The sequence below is a fragment of the Tursiops truncatus genome, chromosome 5 (genome assembly GCF_011762595.2).
Source record: "Tursiops truncatus isolate mTurTru1 chromosome 5, mTurTru1.mat.Y, whole genome shotgun sequence".
In the NCBI taxonomy this organism is placed as follows: domain Eukaryota; kingdom Metazoa; phylum Chordata; class Mammalia; order Artiodactyla; family Delphinidae; genus Tursiops; species Tursiops truncatus.
In genome coordinates, this window is record NC_047038.1 from 22,586,009 (window position 1) to 22,612,591 (window position 26,583).

General features: G+C 37.1%; 1 protein-coding gene across 1 annotated transcript in view; it reads right to left on the reverse strand.

The window, feature by feature from the left end:
- The window catches only part of LOC101340069 (bifunctional heparan sulfate N-deacetylase/N-sulfotransferase 3), a 139,851-nt gene that overhangs the window by 46,638 nt on the left and 66,630 nt on the right, over positions 1-26,583 (reverse strand). Inside the window, exons 4-5 of the mRNA XM_033856729.2 lie at positions 24,377-24,562; positions 19,650-19,778 (exon numbers count right to left, since the gene is read on the reverse strand). Coding sequence (XP_033712620.1) covers positions 19,650-19,778; positions 24,377-24,562 — 315 coding nt within the window. The remainder of the gene's footprint in view (positions 1-19,649; positions 19,779-24,376; positions 24,563-26,583) is intronic.

Sequence of the window (26,583 nt, forward strand, 5' to 3'; positions counted from 1 at the left end):
CCAAAGGACGTGTTCATGCGCATGTGTGTGTGTGTGTGTGTATGGTAGATGGATATGCTGGAGAAATACCAGTATACAAGGGAAGGGTTGCAGTTTGAGTTCAAAGACAGCCTGCTGGCAGAATTTCCTCTTTTTCTGGCCTTTCCTCTTCCATTCAGGCCTTTAATGATCAGATGAGGCTAACACACATTATGAAGGGTCATCTGATTTAGTCAATCTACTAACTTAAATGTTATCCCATCAAAAAGTATCTTCCCAGAAACATCTACAATAATGTTTATCCAGCGTTAAATGTTATCCTGGCCTACCATGGAATTTGTAAAATTATCCATCACAGAGAAGATGAATACTTTTTTAAAAAAGGGTTCATCTTCTTTTTCAATACCAAGTGTAACAAAACAATTCATTAAGCTGTTTTGTGTCATGTGCTTTCTCCTTAGAACTAGTTTTATGAGAGAGTTTTGCTAGGAAAGAAGAGGGAGAGAGATGTGCAAAACTCTGCAAAACTCAAACTAGGACAGAGGCTCTGTGAGTGAGGAGGTGCCTTAGCCACCCTTTCACTACCCTGGGTAACTGGCAGGACCTTCCATTTGAGCGAAAGCCTCTGTGGTACATCTATGCAGACTGGGGCCGAGGCTTCTGAGTTTCCAAACTCAGTCCAGATTCCCTTATCCCTGCCTGACAAACATAGAAGCCACAGCCTGACAAACATAGAAGCCACAGATCTGCTGGCTTTTGCATAATCATGCAGCTTAGCCAATGAACAATTAAGAGGATGTGAAAATGCAATTATTTTAGTTTCAGTTTCATCTGAGGTCCAAAGATAAAAGCTGTTAAATCCTAAATTTCAGAGTGAGAGCCTGGAGCATTTGTCTTGCAAGGGAAGTGGTAAAAAAATCTTTGGCTATTTACCATCTTGAGGATTGTTGTTACTAAAGAATTTGACAGATCTTTGTCTCTGGTTCCTGGGAGGAAAACTCTAATCCCTTAGAATTTCCCTAGTGATAGAAGTTCTTTGTTATTCATGGTGGGTCCTAATAGTTTATGCTTTGGACCCTACATAGCTTATGCTAATGAGATGACTCTAAATAGGGATAGGCTAAGCCAGAAAGACCAGTCATGTAATTAGAGGGTTTGAAGCTTTAACCATGTGATATCAAACTGAGCTCCTCTGAAGGAGAGGAAGAAGGAGAGGGCTGGAAATTGAGTTCGATCATGTGGCCAATGATTTAATGAAACATGCCCATGTAATGAAATCCCAATGAAAACCCTGGATACTGAAAGTCAGTGGAGCTTCTTGGTTGGTGAACACATTGATGTGCCCGGAGGGTGATATGCCCTGATTTCCCCATAAGCGGGCAAAGAAGCTCTGTGTTCTTTCCCAAACCTTGCCCTCTGTGTATCCTTGATAGTAAAACTGTAATCATAATTGTAGTGCTTTCCTGAGTCTCTGTGGGTCATTCCAGCTAATTATTGAACGTGAAGAGATAGTGGGGACACCTGAATTTGTAGCCAGTTGGTCAGAAGTATGGGTGGCCGGGGGATGGGGGCATATCCCCTGGCCACTTGGGGCTGGCATCTGAAGTAAAGGCAGTTTTCTTGAGAACCAGGCCCTTAAACCTGTGGAGTCTGATGCTAATGCCAGGTGGTTAGCATCATAACTGAACTGAATTACAGTACACTCTGTTCAGGTGGACGAAGAATAGGATATAAAAGAGACAAATACTGAAGTAATTGAGGGAGTTTGAAAATTAGAAATTTTCTTTAATGAAAATTATCAGTGTACCATGAGTGCCCTCCTTCTGACTCCTGTGGAGGAAGTGGTGCTATTTCTTCGTCTTAAGACTAGAGCATCAAGACCACACGGAGAGATTAATATATATTTTCAAAATTATTTAGGGAACTGCAAGTGAAAGCTTAATAGAAGAGACAGCAACTTTTAAACCAGTGAAAATAGTAAAAGTGGGCAATACTTAGTGATGGATGAGTAATAGTTATTAATATATGATATTGGAAGAAAGAAGGGTATTACATGGAACTGAGAGCAAGAGAAGCCTTAAGTTAGTAAAAGAATGAACACTGAGTGAAAACTAGGCAAGATAAAGGTGTGAAAAAGAAGAAATCAGAAGAAAAACTATCATTTCATGGTTAAGGGGAGTTTAGTTGGTAGTACTGGCATGGATAGGCTATTAGATAAAAAAGGCAGACAGATTCAGGTGGAAGTCTTTAAGTACTCTCTGTGAGGCAAGAAAACAATCAGTGACATCAAGGCTAAATGCTGGAGCACCGAATTGATGAAGTGAGCCAAAGGGTGTACAGCCAAGTCTGAGAGAGGGCGGCGGGTAAATATATGGTATATTATAAAGGCAGCGTGAAGTCCTCCATAGACTGTCATGAATGACGGGGGTTCTGGGTATGGGTTTCAGCTGTTAATCTTATGAGGGCCATGGAATGGTGGTTCAGAGCAAAAGAAAGGTCAAAATTAGAGGTGACAATGGGGAGGCAGGTAGAAGGGAAGTCACAGAAAGGGATTCTTAAAAAGGCTACTGAAGATGAACTCAAGGATATTTGCATCTGGACGAGTGTCTATGCAGAGGCTTAGAGAGTCAAGGAGAAGTAAAAAATCAGAATGAAAACTGTGCCAAACATTTTGTGAATGCTCAAGAGTCTTCCTGAATTGGAAAGAGTGGTGGGAGCATTGAAACACAAAAATGACATCCGACAGAAATGTTTAAGTTAGCAGCATGCTATCAAAATATTCCATCTCCTTTCACTTGGAAGCATAAATGCTTAGGAGCATACTGGGCAGCGCTGTTGAGAGCTCTGTTCAATGATGGTTAGTTCACAGTCCAGGCAGCCATTCAGAGTTATGAACATATATTAAAAAATTCTGAACAGAATGGTGCGCTACTTCCTATATATCACTACTTCATCGGATCTGATTTCTCTTGTAAATATAAGTAGGGATCATTTGCAAAATAACACAGTAGAATTTCCTGTGCAGACAGATGCTTTTTATATTTATAAAGCTTGAGCTCCTTTTTTTTTCTTCTTAATGCTCTGGGAAACTGGAAACTGATATGATATTTTTCATATCAAGTTTAGTTTAACATATGGCAAAGAGCTCTGTGAGACTATCTCCAAACTTTGCAGTTAACAGTTTCCAGCCTACACAGGAAGCGAAGCTGTGCTTCTGACGCGTTCCCATTATATGGGAAGACCGCAGAGAACAGCCTAAAGTTAAACCACAAAAGTTGTGTTTATACAAAGCGCAGCATTCAATTGAAACCACAGTAGCACAGAAAGCTTCACTTGATGTTTCAATTCCATTTCTACATTGTTCTAGCAAAATATTTCAAGGTTTATCAATAACTTAGTAGCTGTTAAGTCTATTCTTGGCTTTTACTTAAACAAAAAACAAGTTCTATATTTGGATACTGTCTATTCTGAGGGGCCTCAGTTGAGTAATCACCTTGTGTTTGTGAGTCTTCTACTAGATTCTTATGTATAACAAAAACAACAAAAGCAAACACCTCATCCATTCAGAACCCTTGGAGAAGAGAATTAGGATGACCTTTGTGCAAAATAACTTGTAGGTACTACATTCCTCCTGTATTACAGAGTATATGGAAAATAAAGTATTGAGTATAACAATTACCTCAGCATTGCATAGAGTTGTATGTCTTGTCATAAAATTGTTCTATACTACCACATAACTATGCTTTTTGAGTTTTTGGGTGCTTTGTAATAGGTGGTTTTTTTTGGGGGGGGTGTCCTACTCCTTTGTCAGCTTTCATTTCCCACTGCCATTGCTCTAGTGTTCTTTCTCTCATGTTCTAATGTTTGTGTGTAATATGTCCCTTAGGATGAGAAACCAGACTAAGAAGTGTGGCTTAATTCTGTTTAAAAATGAGGCTATTCAAGGCTCTGAGTGTGGGTCAGGGGTATTCTATCAACGAAGCACAATGACAGTAGAATGGAGGACCTTTCTCTTACTATATGTTTATCTTTGGTCAGATTAGGGAATCTCTTTGAACCCCAGTTTCCTCATCTATGACATGCCTCATAGGATTGCTGTTAAGGTCCAATAAGATGATATACACGAAGCCTCACGGAATTGTTGCTAGAATGAAATAAGGTCCCTTCTAAAAAGCATGGCCTAGTACAGAACAAGTTCCCTTTGTCTCTTTCCCTCCTGCTCAAGGGCCCTTCTTGCTTATTGCCTAGTTCTTGCTTCAGTCCATATACTTGTTAAAGGGAAAAAGCAGAATTACAGAAATATAATTATTCGTGTTTCACCTCTCATCCTATGGAATTTTACAAGGTGTTAATATTTTGAAATTTGAAGAAAAAGATATTCAAAAAGTACTGTTGAACCAAATCCCCTAATATGATACCCTTGTCTTAAAATAATTTGTTTAAATGGTAATTCATAATTAAACTGGTTTGATCATTCTCTGCTAATAGGAACTCTTGTGTTAGTACTTTAAAAATCAGTGCTTTACCACTTCTTGTTAAAAAAGATGTTGGAAACTCATTAAAGAAAAATTATAGGACGAAGTGAGAGAGTAGCAATGACATATATACACTACCAAATGTAAATTGGATGGCTAATGGGAAGCTGCTGCATAGCACAGGGAGATCAGCTCCGTGCTTTGTGACGACCTATCGGGATGGGATAGAGAGGGTGGGAAGGAGGCTTAAGAGGAAGGGGATATGGGTATATATGTATACATAGAGCTGATTCACTTTGTGGTACAGCAGAAACTAACACAACATTGTAAAGCTCCAATACTCCGATAGAGATATTTTAAAAAAGAAAAATATAAAATACAGAAGAGCAGAAAGAAAAATACCAAAATTTCAACATCCAAAGATACATTTCTTTTCAGTATGTATAGTTTATGTATAGTTTTTTAAAACAAAATTTTGATACTTTTGTACCCTATTTATACATAATATATTTTTTACTTCTTATGTTATTGCCTAATTATTCATACACATAAATTTAAAAATCTGCATAATAACCTAAGTGGACATAATTTGTTTATACATTTCCATTCAGTTGGACATCATTTATTTCCATTTTCTTCCCTCATTACAATTAACACTTTTTTCTAAATCTAGGATAGATTCCTAGAAGTGGAATTACAGTGTTAAAGGATATGAAGGTTTTTTTTTTTAAGGCTTGCCAAGTTGGAAAATGGCAATCTCAGAATTCTAATTTTAGTACAGAGGACTCCTAGCCAAGCCTCCCTGGCATTTAACTGTCCCGTTTCCTCCAAATGAATGTCTTAGCCTGTTTCACTACGGATAGCAATCTCACCTGGGGTTTGCTCACTTTACTGATACCAGTACGTACGTAAGCATTCAGATAGCCTGGTAATATTTTTTGAGCTTTGATTTCTAATGTCTATTAACTATCTGGCTTCTAATAAGAGGTACCTGTGTTGTTGTTATTATTAGCTCATTGGTCCCTTAGTTGGCTGTGAGTTCCTGACACACTGAATTTACCAACAAGCCCTACTTAATACAGTGTTCACTGGTTTGGAAGGAAAGATGTGGCCAACCTACTCATCTTGGAGATCAAAAGGCCCAATTATCTGTGGGACTAATACCTCCCCTGAAAACAGTATCATATGACCTTCAGAAAGAACCACAGTTCTGCTGAGACCTAAGACCAAAACATCAGGAACAAATATATGCAATGAAAATATGGCTTCTGTGAGGGCCTCCAGCCAAGACAGGAAATTACTAATGCCTGTGATAGGCAGCACCATGGTGTAGGGCCACAGGCAAGGGAGGTCCAACCAGTGAGCTTTAGCCAAAGGCAGCCAAGCAAGAAAGCCAATGGATTAAATCCTGCAAAGTAAAATCTTGTTAAGAACCTACTCGTTACTACAGGGCATGCTTAGACAATCTAAACCTCAAAAACAATACAATACAATATGCCTTGGAGGTAAGATTGAAAGGATACCAGGCATCCTGAGGGGAATATCAAATAGGTGAAATTCCAATTTGAATGTAACTGGGAACCTTCTTAAATTTTCCTGGCTGGATCTTTTCCCCTTCCTAAACAGAATTCTCAGGCATTTTGGGGGGTAGTGAGGAATGATCTGGCTTTGACTGAGTTCTTCAAGGGCTGAAGTTCCTACAACCAAGAAAGAAATGAGTAGGCAGGGAACTGAGGTTTCACATCAAACCAGAAACAATGCGTACACAAAGATTTATGAAGAAGATGTTTAAGAGGCATCAATTAAAATAGGACATTGTAAACTACCTGCTGTTTCTAAAACATGCCAAGCACACTCCCGGGGCTTTTGTACTTGCTGTTCCCTCCGCCTGGAGATAATATCAGGGAGGTAAGGGTTCAGATCACACAGGTCCTGTAGGTCATGGTAAGGAATCTGGCATCTACTCTGAAGAGAGAGGTTTGGAGGATGTGAGCAGAGAAATAATGTAATCGGACTTACATTATTTCTCACTCAAATATTTGAAAAACATGTCATAAATCTATAGAAAAGCAAAAAATTAGGACAGTGAACATCTGTATATCCTTCACCTATTCTCCAGTTCCTTACATTTCACTACATTTGCTTTGCATTTTCTATTTCTTTCACTCTTAAATATACCTGTTATTTTGCTAAATCACTTGAAAATAAGTTGCAGACAGCAGGGCACTGCCACTAAATCCCTTAGCATGCATCATCTAAGAGCACATACATTTTACTGTAAAATCAAATATCATCACGCCTAGGAAGACATATTTCAGTATCATCTATTGTGCAGTCCATATTTAAACTCCCCTAATTGTTCCATAATTGTCTGTGGTAAATTATATTTTCCAAAGATGGCCTCCCACAATTTCTCTCTCTTCTAGAACTTTGTCACTCCCCGTAAAGAGATGGAATCTAATTCTCCCTTTGAATGTGGTCAGGCTTTCGTGAAGCAGAAATGTTGCTGTGACTTCTGAATCCCAGGCAGTTCTGCTTCTGCCTTGGTTGCTCTGATGCTTGATGAGCCCTAAAGCCACGTGACTGCCTGAGGCCCTCCTGCTGTGAGGAAGCCCCTTCGGAGCCCTTGGGGAGAGATCACATGAAAAAGCCCTGAGACACTGTGAAGAGATGTCCTGCCAGCTCCTTGCCTGGTTTTCCAGGTCTAGTCACCATCTGACTGCAACCTCATGAGACACTGAAGGCCAGAATCACCACCCAGTCCAGCCCTCGCTGAATTCTGACCTACAGAAATCATGAGTGATAAGAAAATAATTGCTGTTTTCTTTTTAAGCCATTGTGTTTTGGGGTATTTTGTTACCCAGCAGTAATAACTAGAAAAATGATACTTACAGATATATTAAAAAAAAAATTGAGGATCCAACGAAGGCTTAAGAATTATAAATTGTATTAGGTTATTATGGCTTTTAGTTTCTTTTAAACTAGAATAATCCTCCTTCTTTATTTTTTTGTAAATTTATTTATTTTATTTTTGGGTGCGTTGGGTCTTCGTTGTTGCACATGGGCTTTCTCTAGGGGAGGCAAGCAGGGGCTACTCTTCGTCGCGGTGTGAAGGCTTCTCATTGCAATGACTTCTCTTGTTGTGGAGCACGGGCTCTGGGTGCACAGGCTTCAGTAGTTGTGGCTCGCGGGCTCTAGAGTGCAGGCTCAGTAGTTGTGGCACACGGGCTTAGTTGCTCTGCAGCATGTGGGATCTTCCCAGACCAGAGCTCGAACCCGTGTCCCCTGCATTGGCAGGCAGATTCTTAACCACTGCACCCACAGGGAATCCCTTCTTTATTTTTTTAAACATGATATATTTTTGGAAAAGTCTAGAACATTTGTTTTATAGAATATACCAATTTCGGGACTTGTGAGATTGTTTCTTCATGATTAGATTCATGTTTAAAATGTACTGTCAAAAATACAAAAAGGTATTTTTTAAAGTTCTTTCACTTTTAAAAAAAAAATACCTGTACTCAAAAAACTATAAGATACTGATGAAAGAAATCAAAGATGACACAAACAGATGGAGAGATATACCATGCTCTTGGATTCGAAGAATCAATATTGTGAAAATGACTACACTACCCAAAGCAATCTACAGATTCAATGCAATCCCTATCAAATTACCAATGGCATTTTTCACAGAGAAAGAACAAAAAATTTTACAACTTGTATGGAAATACAAAAGACCCCGAATAGCCAAAGCAATCTTGAGAAAGAAAAACAGATCTGGAGAAATCAGGCTCCCTGACTTCAGATACACTACAAAGCTCTCAAGACAGTTATCAAGACAGTATAGTACTGGCCCAAAAATAGAAATATAGATCAATGGAGCAGGATACAAAGCCCAGAGATAAACCCACGCACATATGGTCAGCTAATCTATGACAAAGGAGGCAAGAATATACAGAGGAGAAAAGACAGCCTCTTCAATCAGTGGTGCTGGGAAAACTGGACAGCTACACTGTAAAAGAATGAAATTAGAACACTCCCTAACACCATACACAAAAATAAACTCAAAATGGATTAAAGACCTAAATGTAAGGCAGACACTATAAAATTCTTAGAGGAAAACGTAGGCAGAACACTCTTTGACATAAATCACAGCAAGATCTTTTTTGACCCACCTCCTAGAGTAATGAAAATAAAACCAAAAATAAACAAGTGGGACCTAATTAAACTTAAAAGTTTTTGCACAGCAAAGGAAACCACAAAAAAGACGAAAAGAGAACTCTCAGAGAGGGAGAAAATATTTGCAAACGAAGCAACTGACAAGGGATTAATCTCCAAAATATACAAACAGCTCATGCAGCTCAGTATCAAAAAAACCAAACAACCCAATCAAAAAATGGGTGGGAGACCTAAATAGACATTTCTCCAAAGAGAAATGTCTATATGTGGACACATACAGATGGCCAATAGGCACATGAAAAGATGCTCAACATCACTAATTATTAGAGAAATGAAAATCAAAACTACAATGAGGTATCACCTCACACTGGTCAGAATGGCCATCATCAAAAAATCTACAAACAATAAATGCTGAAGAGGGTATGGAGAAAAGGGAACCCTCTTGCACTGTTGGTGGGAATGTAAATTGATACAGCTACTATGGAGAACAGTATGGAGGTTCCTTAAAAAACTGAAAGTAGAACTACCACATGACCCAGCAATCCCACACCTGGGCATACACCTGGAGAAAACCATAATTCCAAAAGACACATGCACTCCAATATTCATGGCAGCATTATTTACAGCAGCCAGGAGATGGAAGCGACCTAAATGTCCATCGACAGAGGAATGGATAAAGAAGATGTGGTACATGTATACAATGGAATGTTACTCAGCCATAAAAAGGAATGAAATTGTGTCATTTGCAGAGACACGGATGGACTTAGAGACTGTCATACAGAGTGAAGTAAGTCAGAAAGAGAAAAACAAATATGGTATATTAATGCATATATGTGGAATCTAGAAAAATGGTACAGATGAACCTATTTGCAAAGCAGAAATAGAAACACAGACGTAGAGAACAAACGTACGGACAACAAGCGGGGGAATGGGGGGTGGGATGAATTGGGTGGGAGATTGGGATTGACATATATACACTATTGATACTATATATAAAATAGATAACTAATGAGAACCTGCTGTATAGCACAGGGAACTCTACTCAGTGCTCTGTGGTGACCTAAATGGGAAGGAAATCTGAAAAAGCGGAGATATATGTATACATATAGCTGATTAACTTTGCTGTACAGCAGAAACTAACACAACATTGTAAAGTAACTATATTCCAATAAAAATTTAAAAAACATTTGTGGCAAAAATTAACATGAAATCTACCCTCAGCAAATTTTTTTTTTTTTTTTTTTTTTTTTGCAGTACACAGGCCTCTCACTGTTGTGACCCCTCCCGTTGCGGAGCACAGGCTCCGGATGTGCAGGCTCAGCGGCCATGGCTCACGGGCCCAGCCGCTCCGCGGCATGTGGGATCTTCCCAGACCGGGGCACGAACTCGTGTCCCCTGCATCGGCAGGCGGACTCTCAACCACTGCGCCACCAGGGAAGCCCCTCAGCAAAATTTTTAAATATACAGTACAGTATGCTGTACATGTCTAGAGCTTTTTCATCTTGCATGGCTGGAACTCTATACCCACTGAATAGCAGCTCCCCATTTTCCCCTCCCTCTAGGCCCTGGCAACCACCATTTTACTTTGTTTCTATGAGTGTGACCACTTTAGACACCTCAAACAAGTGGAATCATATAGTATTGTTCTTTTGTGACTGGCCTATTTCACTTAGCATATAATGTCTTCAAGTTTCATTCATGTTGTAGCATATGACAGGATTTCCTTCCTTTTTAAGGCTGAATAATATTCTACTGTACATATGTACCATATTTTCTTTATTTATTCATCTATCAATGGACAGCTAAGTTGTTTCTACCTCTTGGCCATTGAGAATAATGCTGCAACAAACATAGGAGGGCAAATATCTCTTTGAGATCCTGTTTTCAATTCTTTTGGACAGATATCCAGAAGTACGGTTGGTGGATCATATGGTAGTCTTATTTTTAATTTTTGAGGAAACTCCATACTGTTTTCCATAGCGGCTGTACCATTTTGCATTCCCTCAGTAGGGGTTGCATATCCACTAGGATGTATGAGAATATCTGTTTTCCCACAGCCTTGTTAACAGAATATTTTACCAATCTTTTGAATTTTTGGCAATATGATGGATAAGAAATGGTATCTCAATATGTTTAACCTTGATTTTTCTTCCTATGAGTGAAACTGACCATCTTTTCATAAATTTAATGACTTTCAAAAGGATCTCCCTGGATGCCATGTTGGGAGAAATGAAAGCACAATAATGCAAACTCTTGAGTCAAGTGATTCTGTGAATAAGTATTTCCAAGGCAAATAGATCTTCCGTCAAAGGAAGTGTTTCCTTCAAACATGCATGGCAAGTTAATGCACTGTCATTTATTGAGAGCCTACTATGAGCTAAAATTTTGCATATATCTTGATTACAAAATAAATAAGACATGATGCTTTCTATCAAGGAATGCGCAAACTACTGGATGAGAAAGATAACCGATTATAGTACTGGGGGCAAGTTATGTTATGGTTATGCCTGGGTGCTATGAGAACACAGGAGAAACTGAAGAGTTGGGAGAGGTCTTCTGTAAAAAGATGACGTTCGAGCTCAGATTTGCTGGAAGGCATTCCAACCTGAGGCAGTAGCACTCTAAGGCACAGAACAAGATAACAGGTCCTGTTTAGGGAACTACAAATTCTTCGGTATGGATGGATTGAAAGGTGCATATATGAGATTATTGAAAAAAGAGACCATAAAGGTGGGTAGGAGCCAGACTTAATTTTTTTTTCCAAGTGAAGGATTTTTTGTTTGTTTGTTTATCCTATAAGTTATGTGAAACTATGAAAGGATTAAACAAAAATAATATTCATTTCTTTAACTTAATATCAATTTTCTTAAATTTCTTAAAAATATCCATCTCAATGGCTTAAGAGTTTATCATACTCCTATTTTTCTTAACTGTAGAATCAAGACAATCATGCTTTCTTATAATATTCTTAATCTCACAGTGGCAAGTAATTATATAAAACCATAGTTAATCATGAAGAACATTGATAGAAAAATAGGGCTGATATGGAAAATAGGAAATAAATGAAATAAAGTGTTTTGGCTTTACAAGTTTAAAAGTCTAATAAAAAATAAAATAAAAAAACAAAAAAATGTTTAAAAGTCTTATCAATATATAAGTAACATCAATAAGATTTATTGTTTTAAGATAAAAAATACATAGCTTATTATTCATAGTTCTTTAAAAGTACATTTGACATTTTCCCTTAGCTATAACTGCTTATTATAGCTTTTTTTTCAAAAGCACTTATTTTTTACTCAATATGGAGATGGGTTGCTTTTTCTAAATAATAGCCAGAAATTTTAAACCATTTGCACATTTTCCTGGTACCAGGTAACTGAGTCACATTAACAGGTAATGTGCATCACATTAAGGCCAATTTACCCAGGAGTGCAGAAGCAGCATGTTGTAGTGGTAGAAGCACCAAACTCAGAGTCAGGAAGGCTGGGTTCTCAACAGAAAAATACAGGAGTGACCTTGAGCCTAAAATTAGGTGACTGAGTAGATGAATTTTGTGGTTCTTTCCAGCTTTACTTGTCCATTGTTCCATGTCAGGCTAATTCATCATCACTTGTAAAAACCTGCCAAACGTTTGGGGCCACTTAAAAATTTCCTGGATCCTGAATTTCACTCTCTTGAAAGCAGAGAATCTACCAGAATGTAGTTTTGTTAAAACCAGGCTTGCTATTATTCACATTTGGATAGGCCATAAGTCAAGTGATGCCCCTAAAACATAACTTCTTACATTTAGTCAGTCATTTAAAAAACATTTAGTGACCATTTATTAGATTTAAAACATTGATCTAGACACCATGGGAAGCACAAAAATGAAACACACACAGATAATTCTGCAAGAATGCCCCCTCATATAGGAGAAATGATGTATATGTACACAAATAACCATGCAGTGAGGTAGGTGTTAGGTGATATACGAGACAGATAGGGAACAACTGGAACTGAGTAAATACTAATTCTACCCCTGATATATCACTAAATAAATAATTGCATTTTACGTCCTTCACTGTTAGTGTTAGATAATTCTTTATTATTGTTAATGTAGCATTGTGTGTGTGTGTGTGTGTGTGTGTGTGTGTGTGTGCTGGTTTTAAGAGTAATAGACATTCAATGTAGACATATTATAAAAATCAGACAAACGTGACAAAGAAAATCATCTTTAATCCTGTTATCTAGGGCAACCATTGCTAACATTCAGCTGAATTCCTTCTAGTTTATTTCCATGCTTGCATCTAATTTTCTAACAATATACTTTTTCACTGAATATATCATGACTGTTTCCCATGTCATCAAAAATTATTATACAATGTGTTTTTTAATGGCTGAATGTATTCCACTATGGGGGGAACATAATTTGCTCTTTTAATATTCCCACCCCTGTTGTTGGACATTTAACTTCATTCATCCACTTATGAAATATTTTGTTAGCACCTGCGACATGCCAGGAACTCTTCTTAGTTTGAAGATATAGAGTAAATAAAACACAAGACGTACATGCTGTCTTGGAACTTGCATTCTAGAAGCAAGATAGACAGTAAAATGATGAATGAAATTAATTGGTCCTATATCTAACAGAACTACTCACTTAGACTTTACAAGCTTCAAAATTAATCTTTAGGCCTTCTCCAAAAAGGTTTAGCTTACTCCCAAATCTCTGGAATTGGCTGACATACTGACTATTCCCACAGGATTCAGATTCAGGCTAGACAGCAGTCATAGTACCTGCCTCTTCCAAGCTTTTGCTGAAAGGATAGCCCTTAGGCAGCCCATTGCCCAGTCATAGTGTAGAATGGAGATTGGAGGTAGTTGTGGGGTGCCCATAGCCAGGAGCACTCAGTTCACAACAGGCCAGGGCTGATATTGGCTGACTCAGAAAAGTAAGCTGGGACAAATAGATTCCCTTGCTTGGGAATTTGATCTGCGACACCACAAGAGGATGAGAAAATTAGCGAGTTAGAATTGAAGCTGAATGTTGTATGGAAAACATTTGATGCAGTCACATTGGGTCATGTGTGAAATTAATTAATGAGGGCACAGAAGCCATAAAGCAAGCAGCACTTTTGAGGCAGACATGTAATATATAGTCAGTAGTAGAAAAATGAGACACTCAAGACACGTGAAAAGCACCTGTTGTGTTGTATTAAAGCACTAAGGCAAGATCAAGATCAGTAATTCTCATTTTTATGGGCCCTGAAACTGCCTTGGACTCAGCATTCTGGAGTCCCACACTTCCATTATTTGAGGTAACTTGAGTGGGTCTCTAGTTCTTACAGCCAGAGGAACTCAATGAAAACAAATCTTATACGGAAGAGACAACTACGTATGTGAAGAGCAGTACACAATAGTACATAATTCAGCCCCATCTAACTCATGATACAGGTTTTACTTATGCTTTTGATTCAAGAATTATCTTACCAGGACCCAGATGTCCTTTCCTTTCAGATTTATTGTGTTTGTTTTTGGTATCAGGCCATTAGAAAAGTCAGTTTCTCTTCCTTAATATGTGTTAAATAAAAACTAGGTATAAGGCATCATGTTTAGGCACTGGGATGATTTTGGAGATGAAAGACACATTTTCTGCCACAAGAAGCAAAGAGCCTAACAGCAAACCCACAGTCACAATGCAAGGTAGTAGGTACTTAGGAAGAGTCGGCAGAGGATGCTATGGGAACACAAGAAGGTACTTCTAAACCAGAGCAGAGAATGTTTCCTGAGGAAAGTGACCCTTAAGCCATCCTTAAAGGATAAACAGGAGTTACCTCTATTTTAAACTCCAGTTCAAGCTAGAGTTCTCTGGTCATTAAGAAAAAACATTCATTCTCACTGGTTTTTAAACAAATCTTACTGCAGATTTGGACTCATTTTCAATTCTGATACCTTGACCATAGGTCCACAATTTCTATAGCAGTCTTTGGTAAGCTTCGATTACCAAAATTATTTCTCCATTTTCTTTCTCTGCAGTATTTCCCAAATTTGCCTGATCATAAGAATCACCTAAAGCTCATGATAAGTATGCAGGTCCCCAAACTGTCCCCTGCAGCTTCTGATGCATTAAGTCTGGACTTTTTTTAATCAGTTGTCCCAGGTAATACTCATTATTAGACATGTTCAGGAATTATTTTTCTACTACCCAAAGTTGTTGTTATTATTAGCATTTATTTTTCAATAAAGAGTTTTCTGTTATCACAATGTTTTCCAGGATTAGTAAATAAGAAAAGAAAGAAACATAAAATTTCCCATTAAGAAAAAAAGCTGTTTTCTTTTAGATGAATTCTATAGATAAGCACACATAAGCCATATACATGTAAATTATAGTTTTTAAAAAAATTTCAGTGTGGGTTAATTTCTATTTATACAAGTTATCTTGTATGAATTCTGTTGTTTTACTTTCATTGTAATTCACGCATGTGTTACCCAGTTTGAAATAGTCAATTCTACTCACCATGTGTAATTGTAATTAGAGAAATACAATTTAGATTTAGCTTTCAGGGATTTGGGTAGGAGGGTATGGAGGGTATGGTGGATAGATGCTATATCAAATTGAGAAACAATAGAGACAAAAAGTGTTTAATGAAACATGGGCATAAGGGGATTAGCCACTGTTTGTATGGGATGTTTAACAGTTTGATGAAGGAAGTATAATATTGCTATGCTGTCAGGGATTTGCTCCACTTGAATTCCAAACAAGTGTGGTAAGAGCATGAATCTTGTGGCAATCCACAACTGTTCTGGATTAATAAGTAAAGTAAGCACTGACTTTATTATCAAGCATGTTGGAGGGAGGCACAGATATCGGCTGTTAGGGACTCAATACCTAGAGTCTGTTTATTGAACAAGAGCGTAAGCAAAGACTCAGACATTTTGTAATTAGAAATAAGAACACTGGAGAAGGGAGGGGACATCCTTTTTCAGAGCAACAGAATATAATATGGCTCCCAAAAGAGGAACAATCATGTCTAATTCAGAACTATTCTGTTTGTCACACTACTTAAGTATTATCACATTTACCTAAGATAGGTGGAACTGGAAACTCACTTTAAAATGGACAATATACTCTTTAGTAGTGGTTTGGTTTTTTTTTTGTATAAGTATATATGTCATAAATTTATAGGGTTCTGTTTATTGAGGGCAGGTGCAGTCACTGTGAATTAATATTTTTTTGTCATCTTCATAAGTTTTAGTTCTTAGTACCCATCTATATATTATTTTATGTAGGTATGTAAAGTAAGTAGACTCTTTCTCACTATTTTTTAAAGCATATACAAGGGTACTTGGAGCATTATGAATTGATCAAGAATATTGTGTGTGGGTGTATTACATGTTTGTGTAGAAATTTTGTGCTTGTGCGTCTATAGCTAACAGTGACTCTGGGGTAGTTCTAGTGGCTCTCTCCCCTGGTAGATCCATAAGGTAATTCATTACCTTCCTGAACTAATCAACAAACACTTCAGGGCCTGTTACTTAGCCTGATGTGCTCCAACACCTGATTCAGTACACTGACACACAGTGTCCATTTCTGGGGGGCAGAATCAAATTAGCAAAGACAATTGAAACTGATAAATAAAAACAAAATTTCATCCATTAGTTTAAAATGGAGAATTATACATTATAGAGGAACTGACATATTAAAATATATACAATTGGAGGGTCCTCTCCTGGTTGTCAGGTTAAGTGGGAAGTATTCACCAACTGAAAGATTTATAAAATTGTGCTGCAAATTACTGTTCTAGTGAGTATGAGTTCTTATGATGGACATATTCTTTTCCTATAGTAGGATTTATATAGGAAAGCAAACTATATTCAGGCAGTTGCTGGCTGAGTTTAGAATCAGAAAGGGAATTAGAAGAATTGAATTCTTAGTGGTCCCAGGCTCAGATAGCCTGATGGGCCCACCTCTCAAATGCACCTGGACCTCAGCGTCTAATAAAATCTCTGCATCCAACCCACATCCAAGGTGTGTGGCCTGTGACACTGGAAATACTCATTTGGAAAAGGCCAAGGTTTTCTCTCTCTTATGCAGTGCTAACATTGTCTTTGAAGCTCTTTGTATTAAATTTCCAAGGTTGACACTTTTTTCTTTAGCAGTGAAAAATACTTTGGTAACAGTAGAACATTTCAGGCCAGAGAGGTACTCTGTTTAAGGAACATACTTATCTTTGCTGTGATTTATTCTAGTTTAACTCTGAGAGATACTTCGTTGTAACCACCTCTCACCACAATACTGGTAAAAGTTATTGGAATACCTTGATATTATGTTGACATATAGGAAGAAAATTTAGAAGCACATTAAATAAAATCCTGCTTATATTTTCATTTTCAACTCATTCAAATATATTTGAATATATTTAAAAGCCATATGTATATTTCTAATGCACATCTACCTTTTTGAAGTAAACAGCAAACTCATTCAGCATTCTCAGAAAATGATACTTCTGATCGAGGCCTGGAGTATTACTAAAGCCCACAATGGCTATCTTTCAAATCCACTATAATTAAAATTCTCATCTTTCTTGCAGCTTTGATTCCATCAAGGGTTTCTCATCCTCATTCTGGCCTAAGGAGAGTGTCATCTGCCAAATTACTAGTATGCCTAACTGCATCTGGACCTTTCTTAATTTTAATACAAACTTTATCTAAACATTTAATTTTGGGATGGAGAATTCATAGGAAACAAACCACTACTCCTCACTCTGTTCTGCAAAGCAAACATCACTAGCTAATGATAGTAATCTTTCCTTGGGTAAGACTTGGGCTGAGTCTAGAAGTGGGCTTCTTAAACCACAAATCTCTAGGGAACTACAGTTGTTTCCAAAAATCATGGCTCACATGCCAGATGAAGTTAATTTGGATTCCTTGCATGTCTTATGGTGTCTAAAAAGACCTGTCATTTATTTTGAATACCAGCATTTATCTGAAAGTAACTGTCTACTGAAAGTTTTCTGAATCAGAAAAGAACAAGTTCGTGTAGTTTTTTCTTCCCTTTATTCCCTGTGGATCTCCTCAGCAAGACAAACAAAATCGCCAAATGTTATTGATAAAGGCCTGAAAAGTAGCAAGGTTTACTAAACGTTTAAAGAGTTTGTTCAGTTAGTTTAGTCCAAATCAGTATCCAAGAATAACATAAGCTTTACCACAAGATCTTTTCTCAATTAAGAAAATACTTTGGTGTTTAATTAGTAAAAGATATAATATTTATTGTAAATCTACTGAACATGAATGATCTTATTTTGAATTTCTTCCATGGTAAATAAAACTAATTTGGTTTAGAAAGTTTTGGAATTACAATACCACCAGGAATTTCTTAAGTGCCAAAGCAACTATTGGTTAAAAAAATCAAATAGATGATTACTTGTTCACAGTTGCTCTATGATGAAAGGAAATATAAAACATCAGAATTTTATAGATTAAAGAATCTTAAAATTATTGATGAAAATGTTACCATATTAAGAATACTTTAACTGAATTTTCAGTTCATCATTAGGCATTAGTTTAATTCTTTTGCCTGTGTATTAGTGGCTGAATTGATAAAAAAAGAGAACAAAACAATATGAGATGATTCCAAAGATACTTCCATTTGTTAAGAATAGAAAAGTTAGAAGAACCAGATTATTTCTGATATATAACTCAGAATTATTTATATTTTTGGGGGGTATGAAGAAGTTTATTAACTTCAAACTATGGTGAGTTTTGGATAGACATCTTGATTTTGCCCAAAGATGAGTTACTCTTACTTCTATCTCATTTTCTAGGAGCTGAGAAATAGATAGCTATTGAATACCAGTAGATAATGAAAAATATCTGAAATTTTACTTGCAGGACCTGTAAAATTAATGTCAAGAGAGGGGTCTTAAGGGTAAACGGTGACAAAGTGAGAGAGTAGCATGGACATATATACACTACCAAACGTAAGGTAGATAGCTAGTGGGAAGCAGCCGCATAGCACAGGGAGATCAGCTCGGTGCTTTGTGACTGCCTGGAGGGGTGGGATAGGGAGGGTGGGAGGGAGGGAGACGCAAGCGGGAAGAGATATGGGAACATATGTATATATATAACTGATTCATTTTGTTGTGAAGCTGAAACTAACACACCATTGTAAAGCAATTATACTCCAATAAAGATGTTAAAATGAAAAAAAAAAAAAAGAGAGAGGTCTTTCAAATTTTATTCTCTTTATTCCTCTCTTATCTAACTTTTATGCTGATAGAATTTTTTTCACATTTGGAAAATTACATTTTTTTTCATCTTGAATATTGCTAACATCAGGGACAAATTTACTATAAATCAATACAGCTTTACTTTTTATGTCAGTGATCTTCAGAAGGGAAATAAAAATCCCTTCTTTTCCTTATACACCTTACTTCAGTTAGTTCGTTTTCTATGCAACTTTGTAACACTGGCCTCAAGCAGAAATATGTACAAATGGTTTATTTGGGAGCTGGCACCCTAGTATTAAGAAGTAAAGGAGGAAGAACAGTAGCCCAATAAAACAGGCTGCTCTGCCCTGGCCTGAGATGCAGCAAGATAAGATCTAATGTGAATGTTCCAACAGTGACCCTATTTGCTTATCTAATTCCTCTCCCATTTTGCTTCTACTTTTATTTTAAATAAGAAAAAAGTAGAATAGTCACCTAAATGGAAAACTGGTTCCATTGGGAACTGGAGAGTTTTATAGGTGAAAAATCTTACTCTGCATAAAAGCAAGAATCTCTAATTTTTGATCACTTTCCAACGCAGAGGAGGGTTTGCTAGAGCACTTCCTCGGCTCTTCCGTAAGGTCCTCATGTCATTACTACTTGTAGAATTAGTTTGCCCCCATTACTAGATGTGGTTCCATTTAGTTTTTAACTACTGTTTTAGAACTGAAACTTCATCTTGATTGGCTGATAACCACCAAAACCCTGGCCTCTTTGTCATTTGCCCTGTCATTTTTCATTATTTATTTGGAGAATAACTCAAAGTACTTACTGGGTTGAGGACCACAGTGAAGAAAAGTTCACCTCCTTGGATACTCTTGTCCAGCTCTTTAGGACCTCCTGGATATTCTTTATAGAAAATTGTGTGAGTGAAAAGCCCACAGGTTTGTCTTGGAAGAACCTGAAGGAAGAATGAACAGGTAAGGAAAAATTTCCTTTCAACCAATTAATATGTTGAAACTTAGCTTTTTCCCTCATGGAAAATAATGTACAAGCTGGTGTCATTATTCAACTCGTAACTAACACCCCCAAAGTTCTTCACAATGTGGGAAAGTGGGGATGACATCACTACAGCAGGAATACTGAAGAGAGTGGAAGAAATATGTTAAAACTAAGATACACTTTGAATTATTTTAGCCACTTATCTATTTTAAATCTCCAAGTCATTACTTCTGTTATGAAGCCTAGTATGTTCCAGCATCTTAAGAAATAAAACAAACAAAAAGTAAAAATTAGACTTTAAAAATACTGGACTTGCCTGTGCTACATTGTAATTCTAGTAGGCAAAATTTTTAAGGATAATACTTCTATCAAATTCTACACATGCATTAGAAAATGAAGTCAATTATTAACTTAATGTGATTCTTAGGAAATGACATTTTAAATTAGAACAGTTATTTGAGACACAAATCATAGTTCCTGTTCTACTCTGAAAGGACTACTGTAGGTTGTAGTAATTGCCCCGAATTCTAAGTCTGAAGCCTGCCAGTTCCAAAAGTAAGAAAGAGATGATGCATTTGGTTAGTAATTTTTATAAAATGTCAGAAACAAAATGATAAAAAGGCCACTCAGTAAAAAGTCTTCTTTTTGTCCTTTGTGTATAAAAGCCATTATTTACTTCAGTTATACATATTTGTGATAAGGATTTTTTTTCAAATTCTTACAGCTTTCCTGGTGAAATATCAGTACAATTATAAAAGAAGGGGTGAACAAAAGCTGTGCAAGATGGTACAAACTTTAGCTAAATTTTATATAATGACTTCTTTATGACCTGCATTTGTCATTACACCCTTGAAGTAGCAGAAAATGAATTAGTATACTTTGGAGGGATACAAGTTTTATAGAATCTTACACAGGCAGGTCTTCTGTTTATTGTCCTAAGCAAACGGATCGTCATTTTTTTTTTTGTCTTGATTCTTAAAACACAATTGATTTAGTAAGTGCTTTCAAAATATTACCTGTACAGGAATCCCCATGCTTTGCAACTTCCTAGAAATATACTGAATATGTATTTAATACATTTCAATCTAGTCCTTGGAAAGTTTTCTTAGAAAACATAATTCCCAGCTCAATCAATAAGCTACATATTCAGTGTAAATCAAAACTGTATCTATCCTATTTATTTTGGTAAACTGGTGAAAGTTATATCCTTAGAAGCTATTTTATCTTGATGAAATCATTCCAAGAACTTCAGTTTAATTGCAGAGTATTAGCTCTGATGATGTTTATGTTTAAAAGCATTATGCATTCTCATAATGTTATGCACAAAATCAACAACAAAAAAGAACTAAGTGCAGAGGTATTCTAACTGAATCAGATATATCCCCTAACAATTCATGAACATGTAATTTGCTGGAAATTAAGTTTTACATAGCAGTTATTTATTTAACAAATACTTATTCAAAATTCTTTGCAAGTCCAGGTGGGAGAACACAAAGATATAGCCTTTATATTCTTGAAGGATTTAAGGTATATTGGGATAAAGAGAAGTACCCCAAAGCTAAATAATGAAATGCCTACATGTAATTAAACGCCAGGTGAGTTTTACATTTTAACGTGCATGATTCTGAATCGCTTTTAGGATTCAGTCTGAATATCTTGCTTGAAAAACTATGGCAACATACAGAGCCAACTTTGGGATTTGATTGCCTAGCTGATTCTATGCAAAAGGGAGAGAGAAGTGAAAAGAAATTTGAATTTCATTTATTTCTCAAATTATCTGAGTTTGAACAGAGGGAAGAGGAAGTGTCAGGCTTTACCCTGCAACTCTGGGGAGGATCACACTTGCTGAGAGGATGAGAGTCACCATGAGCCCTAGGATGGTCAGTGGACCACCAAAGGAGGCTGAGGAGATCATCAGAGTGTAAGAGGGTCATATTGCATTGCCTTGCTCCCTAAATCCAATGCTACGGGACACTGAACATGTTCCTTGAAATGGCTCTCTTGTGTTAGAGAAGGAGTAAGAGAGGTTTTAGTCATTCTGCTGTGAACTGCTCTCTAGAACTGTTTCTGGGAGTGTAATGCTATCAAATTCAAACTTTGAGATGTTGATGAGCCCCTGGAAACCTTATAGCTCCTGACAATAACTAGGAGATGGTCATGAAAGCCATAGTCATAGGAATCTCGGCCAGTGGACCTAAAGCCAATATCCTGTACATAGGGCTTGAATCTAGCTTTTATGTTCCTAATGGAGTTATACAAGAGGATGTGTTATAGGAATTCAGAGGAGAATAAGACCAGTGTAGGCCTGACCTAGGTATTGAGCTGCTATATATATACCAAGGTGCTTTACATTAAATTATATAAGATATGGAACTTGATACTGAGGCATAAAGGGAATAGGAATAGGTAGAGAGTGATCAGAAAGTGGTCTTTCAAGGTGGAAAGAATGACAAAGGCATAGACACAGTGATATTGCTGCAGACCTTTTTGTCTGGAGTGAGTCTGTGTTAGCTACGGGACAACAGGAGATGGAAAGGTAGACAGTTTAAATTGTTTTCAGAAGAGCAAGTTAAGGCGTATGGAAACAACTGGAAAGAATCAGGTTAGGAAGGCAAGATGAGGCAGCATTTTAGGGTTAAAAGGTTGGCACTTTCCATGGTATGGACTGCAGTGAGTGGTGGATAGAAGCCGTAAATAAACGAAGTAGAAACCAGCACCATGGTTTACAAATGAAAGTCAAGGTAGTGAATTAGGCTGTGGGAAAGGAAGTGAAATTTAAAAATATTATGAAGGAATTATTGACGGAATGTAGAGACTGATTGGAAATGGGGGGTCAGTGTGATGTTCAAATTGCAGAACTGAATTAGAGATAGCAGGACCAATAGCTAGTTTGAAGGGAAGATAATAAGTTTCATTTAAGGCCTTGTAAGTTTGATTTGTGAGTAGATCATCAAAACCCAGTTCCCCTCATTCATACAACAGGGTATGGGTGTGATCTAAGGAACGTTTGTTCCTCAGTTCCCTGCTCTTTTTTCTTTGCAGTCTCTCCTTAGGAGGGCATATTGGCTATTGTGGTCTCCACTTACAACTCTATTAGGATGACTTCAAGCCCTGTCCTCTCTAACTACACATCAACTTGGAACATTTCCACTAGGAAATGCTCATACAAGGGTCCACAAAGCAAACAGAGTTTCCACGGATTGCTGCATAAGTGGAACCTCAGGGACAGTTCCCTCAAAACAGGAAATCTGTTAGAGCCTTTAATACCTGCCAGATGCATGCATTTATAATACAGGTAAAATATGTTTTCAGGAGAAACAAAGATGAACATATGTCGTGGGACATATCCAAGCAAGTTTTCTGACACTACAGAGAGAAACAGAAACAAAAGAGAACACCATTGAATAAAGTCCTTAGAGAATTAAGTTTATTATTCTAAGACTGCATATGATTTAAACATGACAGGAGAGTACTGGCATATTTTAAATTATAATATAACCCAAGTCAAAAGACTGGCAGCTTGAGGCACAGTGAGTTCATTTTCAGTAAGGAGGAATGGCAGGTGGGATAAAATGTGGCCATTATGTCCCCATATAGCATTTACAACAGTTTTTATTGAGGGAAAAGTTAAGGTGGAAGTTGATCCAAGTTCATTATCCTATCTGTAGTAATACAAATGTCATTATCCAATCTGTAATTTTTGCTGACATAGGAAAACTGTCTGAAAAGAAGTCAGTTACACCTAATTCTAGAAGGTAGACATCTGCTCAAACACAGTTTGACAGTGTTATGGTGCCTGACCACATAGTGTTTGTTCTGTGTGGTGTTCCTTCCCAGTGTGTGTCTAAATCAGGAGGCCTACTCCTAACTTCACCAGTGCTCTTTAGATTTTCTGATTTCGGAAAAAAATTAGGATTTAATTACTTACTTTGAGAGGTCCCACAAAGTATTAGGTAATAATATATCTTGACAATATACATTTGTCACCAGTGTAAAAACACAAAACAAAATAGAGAAGCTTTGGAGAGAATTCGACAATGGATAGAAATGACTTCATTAACATCATCTCTCATTTGTACTCTATATTATGATCTGTTAATGATTATGCAGGACATGTGGCTTCTTGTTGTAAATAGTTTTTTTTTTTTTTTTTTTAGTCTGATATGATAGAGGACACAGCCCGGCAAGAACGGCATGGTTTATATATAGAGAGATGGTGTTAGTTTTACATGCTAAATAACTTTTTGAAGAAATGATGGCTTCTGTACATTATCTGTAAGTTAGATGTAATGTTTCCTTAGTATTTTAACGTCAGTGCCTGCTTAATAGCAATAGTGTCAGTAAAAAACATTTTAAAGTTTTATTTGGAGAATTGAAAAGAAGTGACTTTGATGAAAACGTCCTTTGCTTGGGTATGAAAAATATGTTTCCTGCTGCGTGGAGCTTTTCCTTCTGTTACACTTTTAATATTTAGTTATTCTCTTTTGTTCTTTCTTCAAATGAGGAATTAAGTCTGGCAGAATGAGGTCTACCCTACGCATACCAGAGGAAGCTCACCATGATGTTTTTGTGGATGAAGCCCCTCCGGTATCTAGCTGGTTTCAGGTGTGGGTATTCTTCAGTGCTGGTGATTCTAATATTCCAAACCTTCTTCCAGGCCTCGTACAGCTGAATGTGTACAGGGTAGACGCCCGAATGGTGAGGGGCCACCGCGTAGCCCATGTCAGTAGGAATGCCATGCTCCTAAGGCCAAGCAAATGTTAGTTAGCATGTGGGAAGATTTATCTGGATCCTATTTTTATCCCAGGATTTTCAAATGTACTATAAATACGTTTGTTTCACTCCATCATTACTTAATTTTATGGCAAAATTTAAAGTGATAAACATTTAAGACTTCTAGACTTCATGAGGCCTGATAGCCACTCCACCAGTTTTGAAGATGATACATGTATGTTTAAGAGGTGATGGGACAGGACTAGTGCTTTTAATGAATAATGTGAAGGCCTGCATTCAGTGCCTCCTGTCACAGTCACCCGTGACTCACCTATCTGCACGATCTCAGTAAGTTAAACGACAAACACTCGCTACAGACAACACTCAGCACTCCCCACAAAATAAAACCAGCATTTCTTAAGGGGCAGAACGCATTCTGCGTTCACTAGACTTGCTAACAGGATTTTATTTTGTCTATAGCCCAGTTTCTACCAAGTTTGCCACGTTTCTATTGTTCCCTCAGCAAGAGGGCCGGTAATAGACAACGTTCCCTGCCTCGTTAGAAGCACACACTTTTGATTAGAAAATGTGGTAAAATTTTATAGAGCAATTTTCTTTGAAGCCAAAGCCCTGGTTATAGTGAAAGGAGAAGGTACTGAATGAGCCAAACAATCTGGAAATTTAGTTGATTTGAAATCCAGCTTTAGTATATAAAATGAGTCCAGTTTTAAAAAGTCATTTCAAAATTACTCTCTCTCTGTATATAAAATGAGTCCAGTTTTAAAAAGTCATTTCAAAATTACTCTCTCTCTGTATATAAAATGAGTCCAGTTTTAAAAAGTCATTTCAAAATTACTCTCTGTCTCTCTCTCACTACTTCCTCTATTCACTTGGTCCTGACCAAGTCTGGAAATTCTGAAAATAAATCTACGTGACAACTAGACTGTTTTGGAGGGGACTTGGGAAAAGTTTGTGTAATTGTGATTATTCTTCTTCATTTGAGATGGTCCATTAGTCCTGATAAAGTCTCTTTAGCATAAAAGATGAGATGTCTTTTATTAAAAGAACACTCATGGTGTCAGTAGTAGACATGTATTTTTTCTCCTGAATAATATTTTACTTTTCTATCTGTATTTTTCAACTGCTTTGTATTCTTCTAAAGTTCTTCTAAAGAACTTTCTTCTAAAGAACTTCTAAAGTTCTACCCAAATAGACTTCCTCTGACTTGGTCATCGCTTGTCTTCATGCCAAAGTGCAATTTCACATACAAAGAACCATAGTATTAAGCTGCTAAACACACTGAATTGTAGAAATATAGATATGGAAGAAGTGGAAAAGGCATGGCTAGCTTTGTTTTTCAACCTAAATAACAGGAGGTGAAGGAAGTGTATGAGCACTTGAACGCAGGAGGAACAAGGGTTGCCAATCATTTGTCATTACCTAAGTATCTGTCAGACTCCTTCAATACGGCATAAAAGGCTCACAACCAACCTAACATAGCCGATCTCCTGTCAGCATTCATCCTCCCCACCCCAGTTTCTGATGATTTCTTTCATGTCTTTGCTGTACACTGTACATATTGTCCACCCAACTGGAATGCCCCTTTCCTCTTATCTTGTAAACTGTTCATCATTCAAAACTCATCTCAGACAGTTGTAGTTGAGGATGCTGGAAAGGGGAGATGCCACACTGTTGCTATGAGGAAGAGAATGGGTGGAGTAGATTATACTTGTGTTTCTGAAGGGTGAGAGGGAAGCTTCATGTTCTTCATTTTATTTTCATCTTTGTTAGAAATTACCATAACTAGGCAATTATTGTTATCATTTAGAATTTCACTACAAAGTGAATTGAAATATTTCATTGCTTTCTTTCCCCCGTTTTTAAAAACTAAGGCAATTTTTTTCAACTAAAAATTACTTACCAGCACATACTTTGTGTTAGAAAAGGTCAGTGAAGTATTCATCTAAAGTGGTTTAAGAATAGGGGTGCAGTGATAATGGAACAGTTGAAAGAAAATGAATTTCAATCACAGAAATTTAAAGAAAAATTGT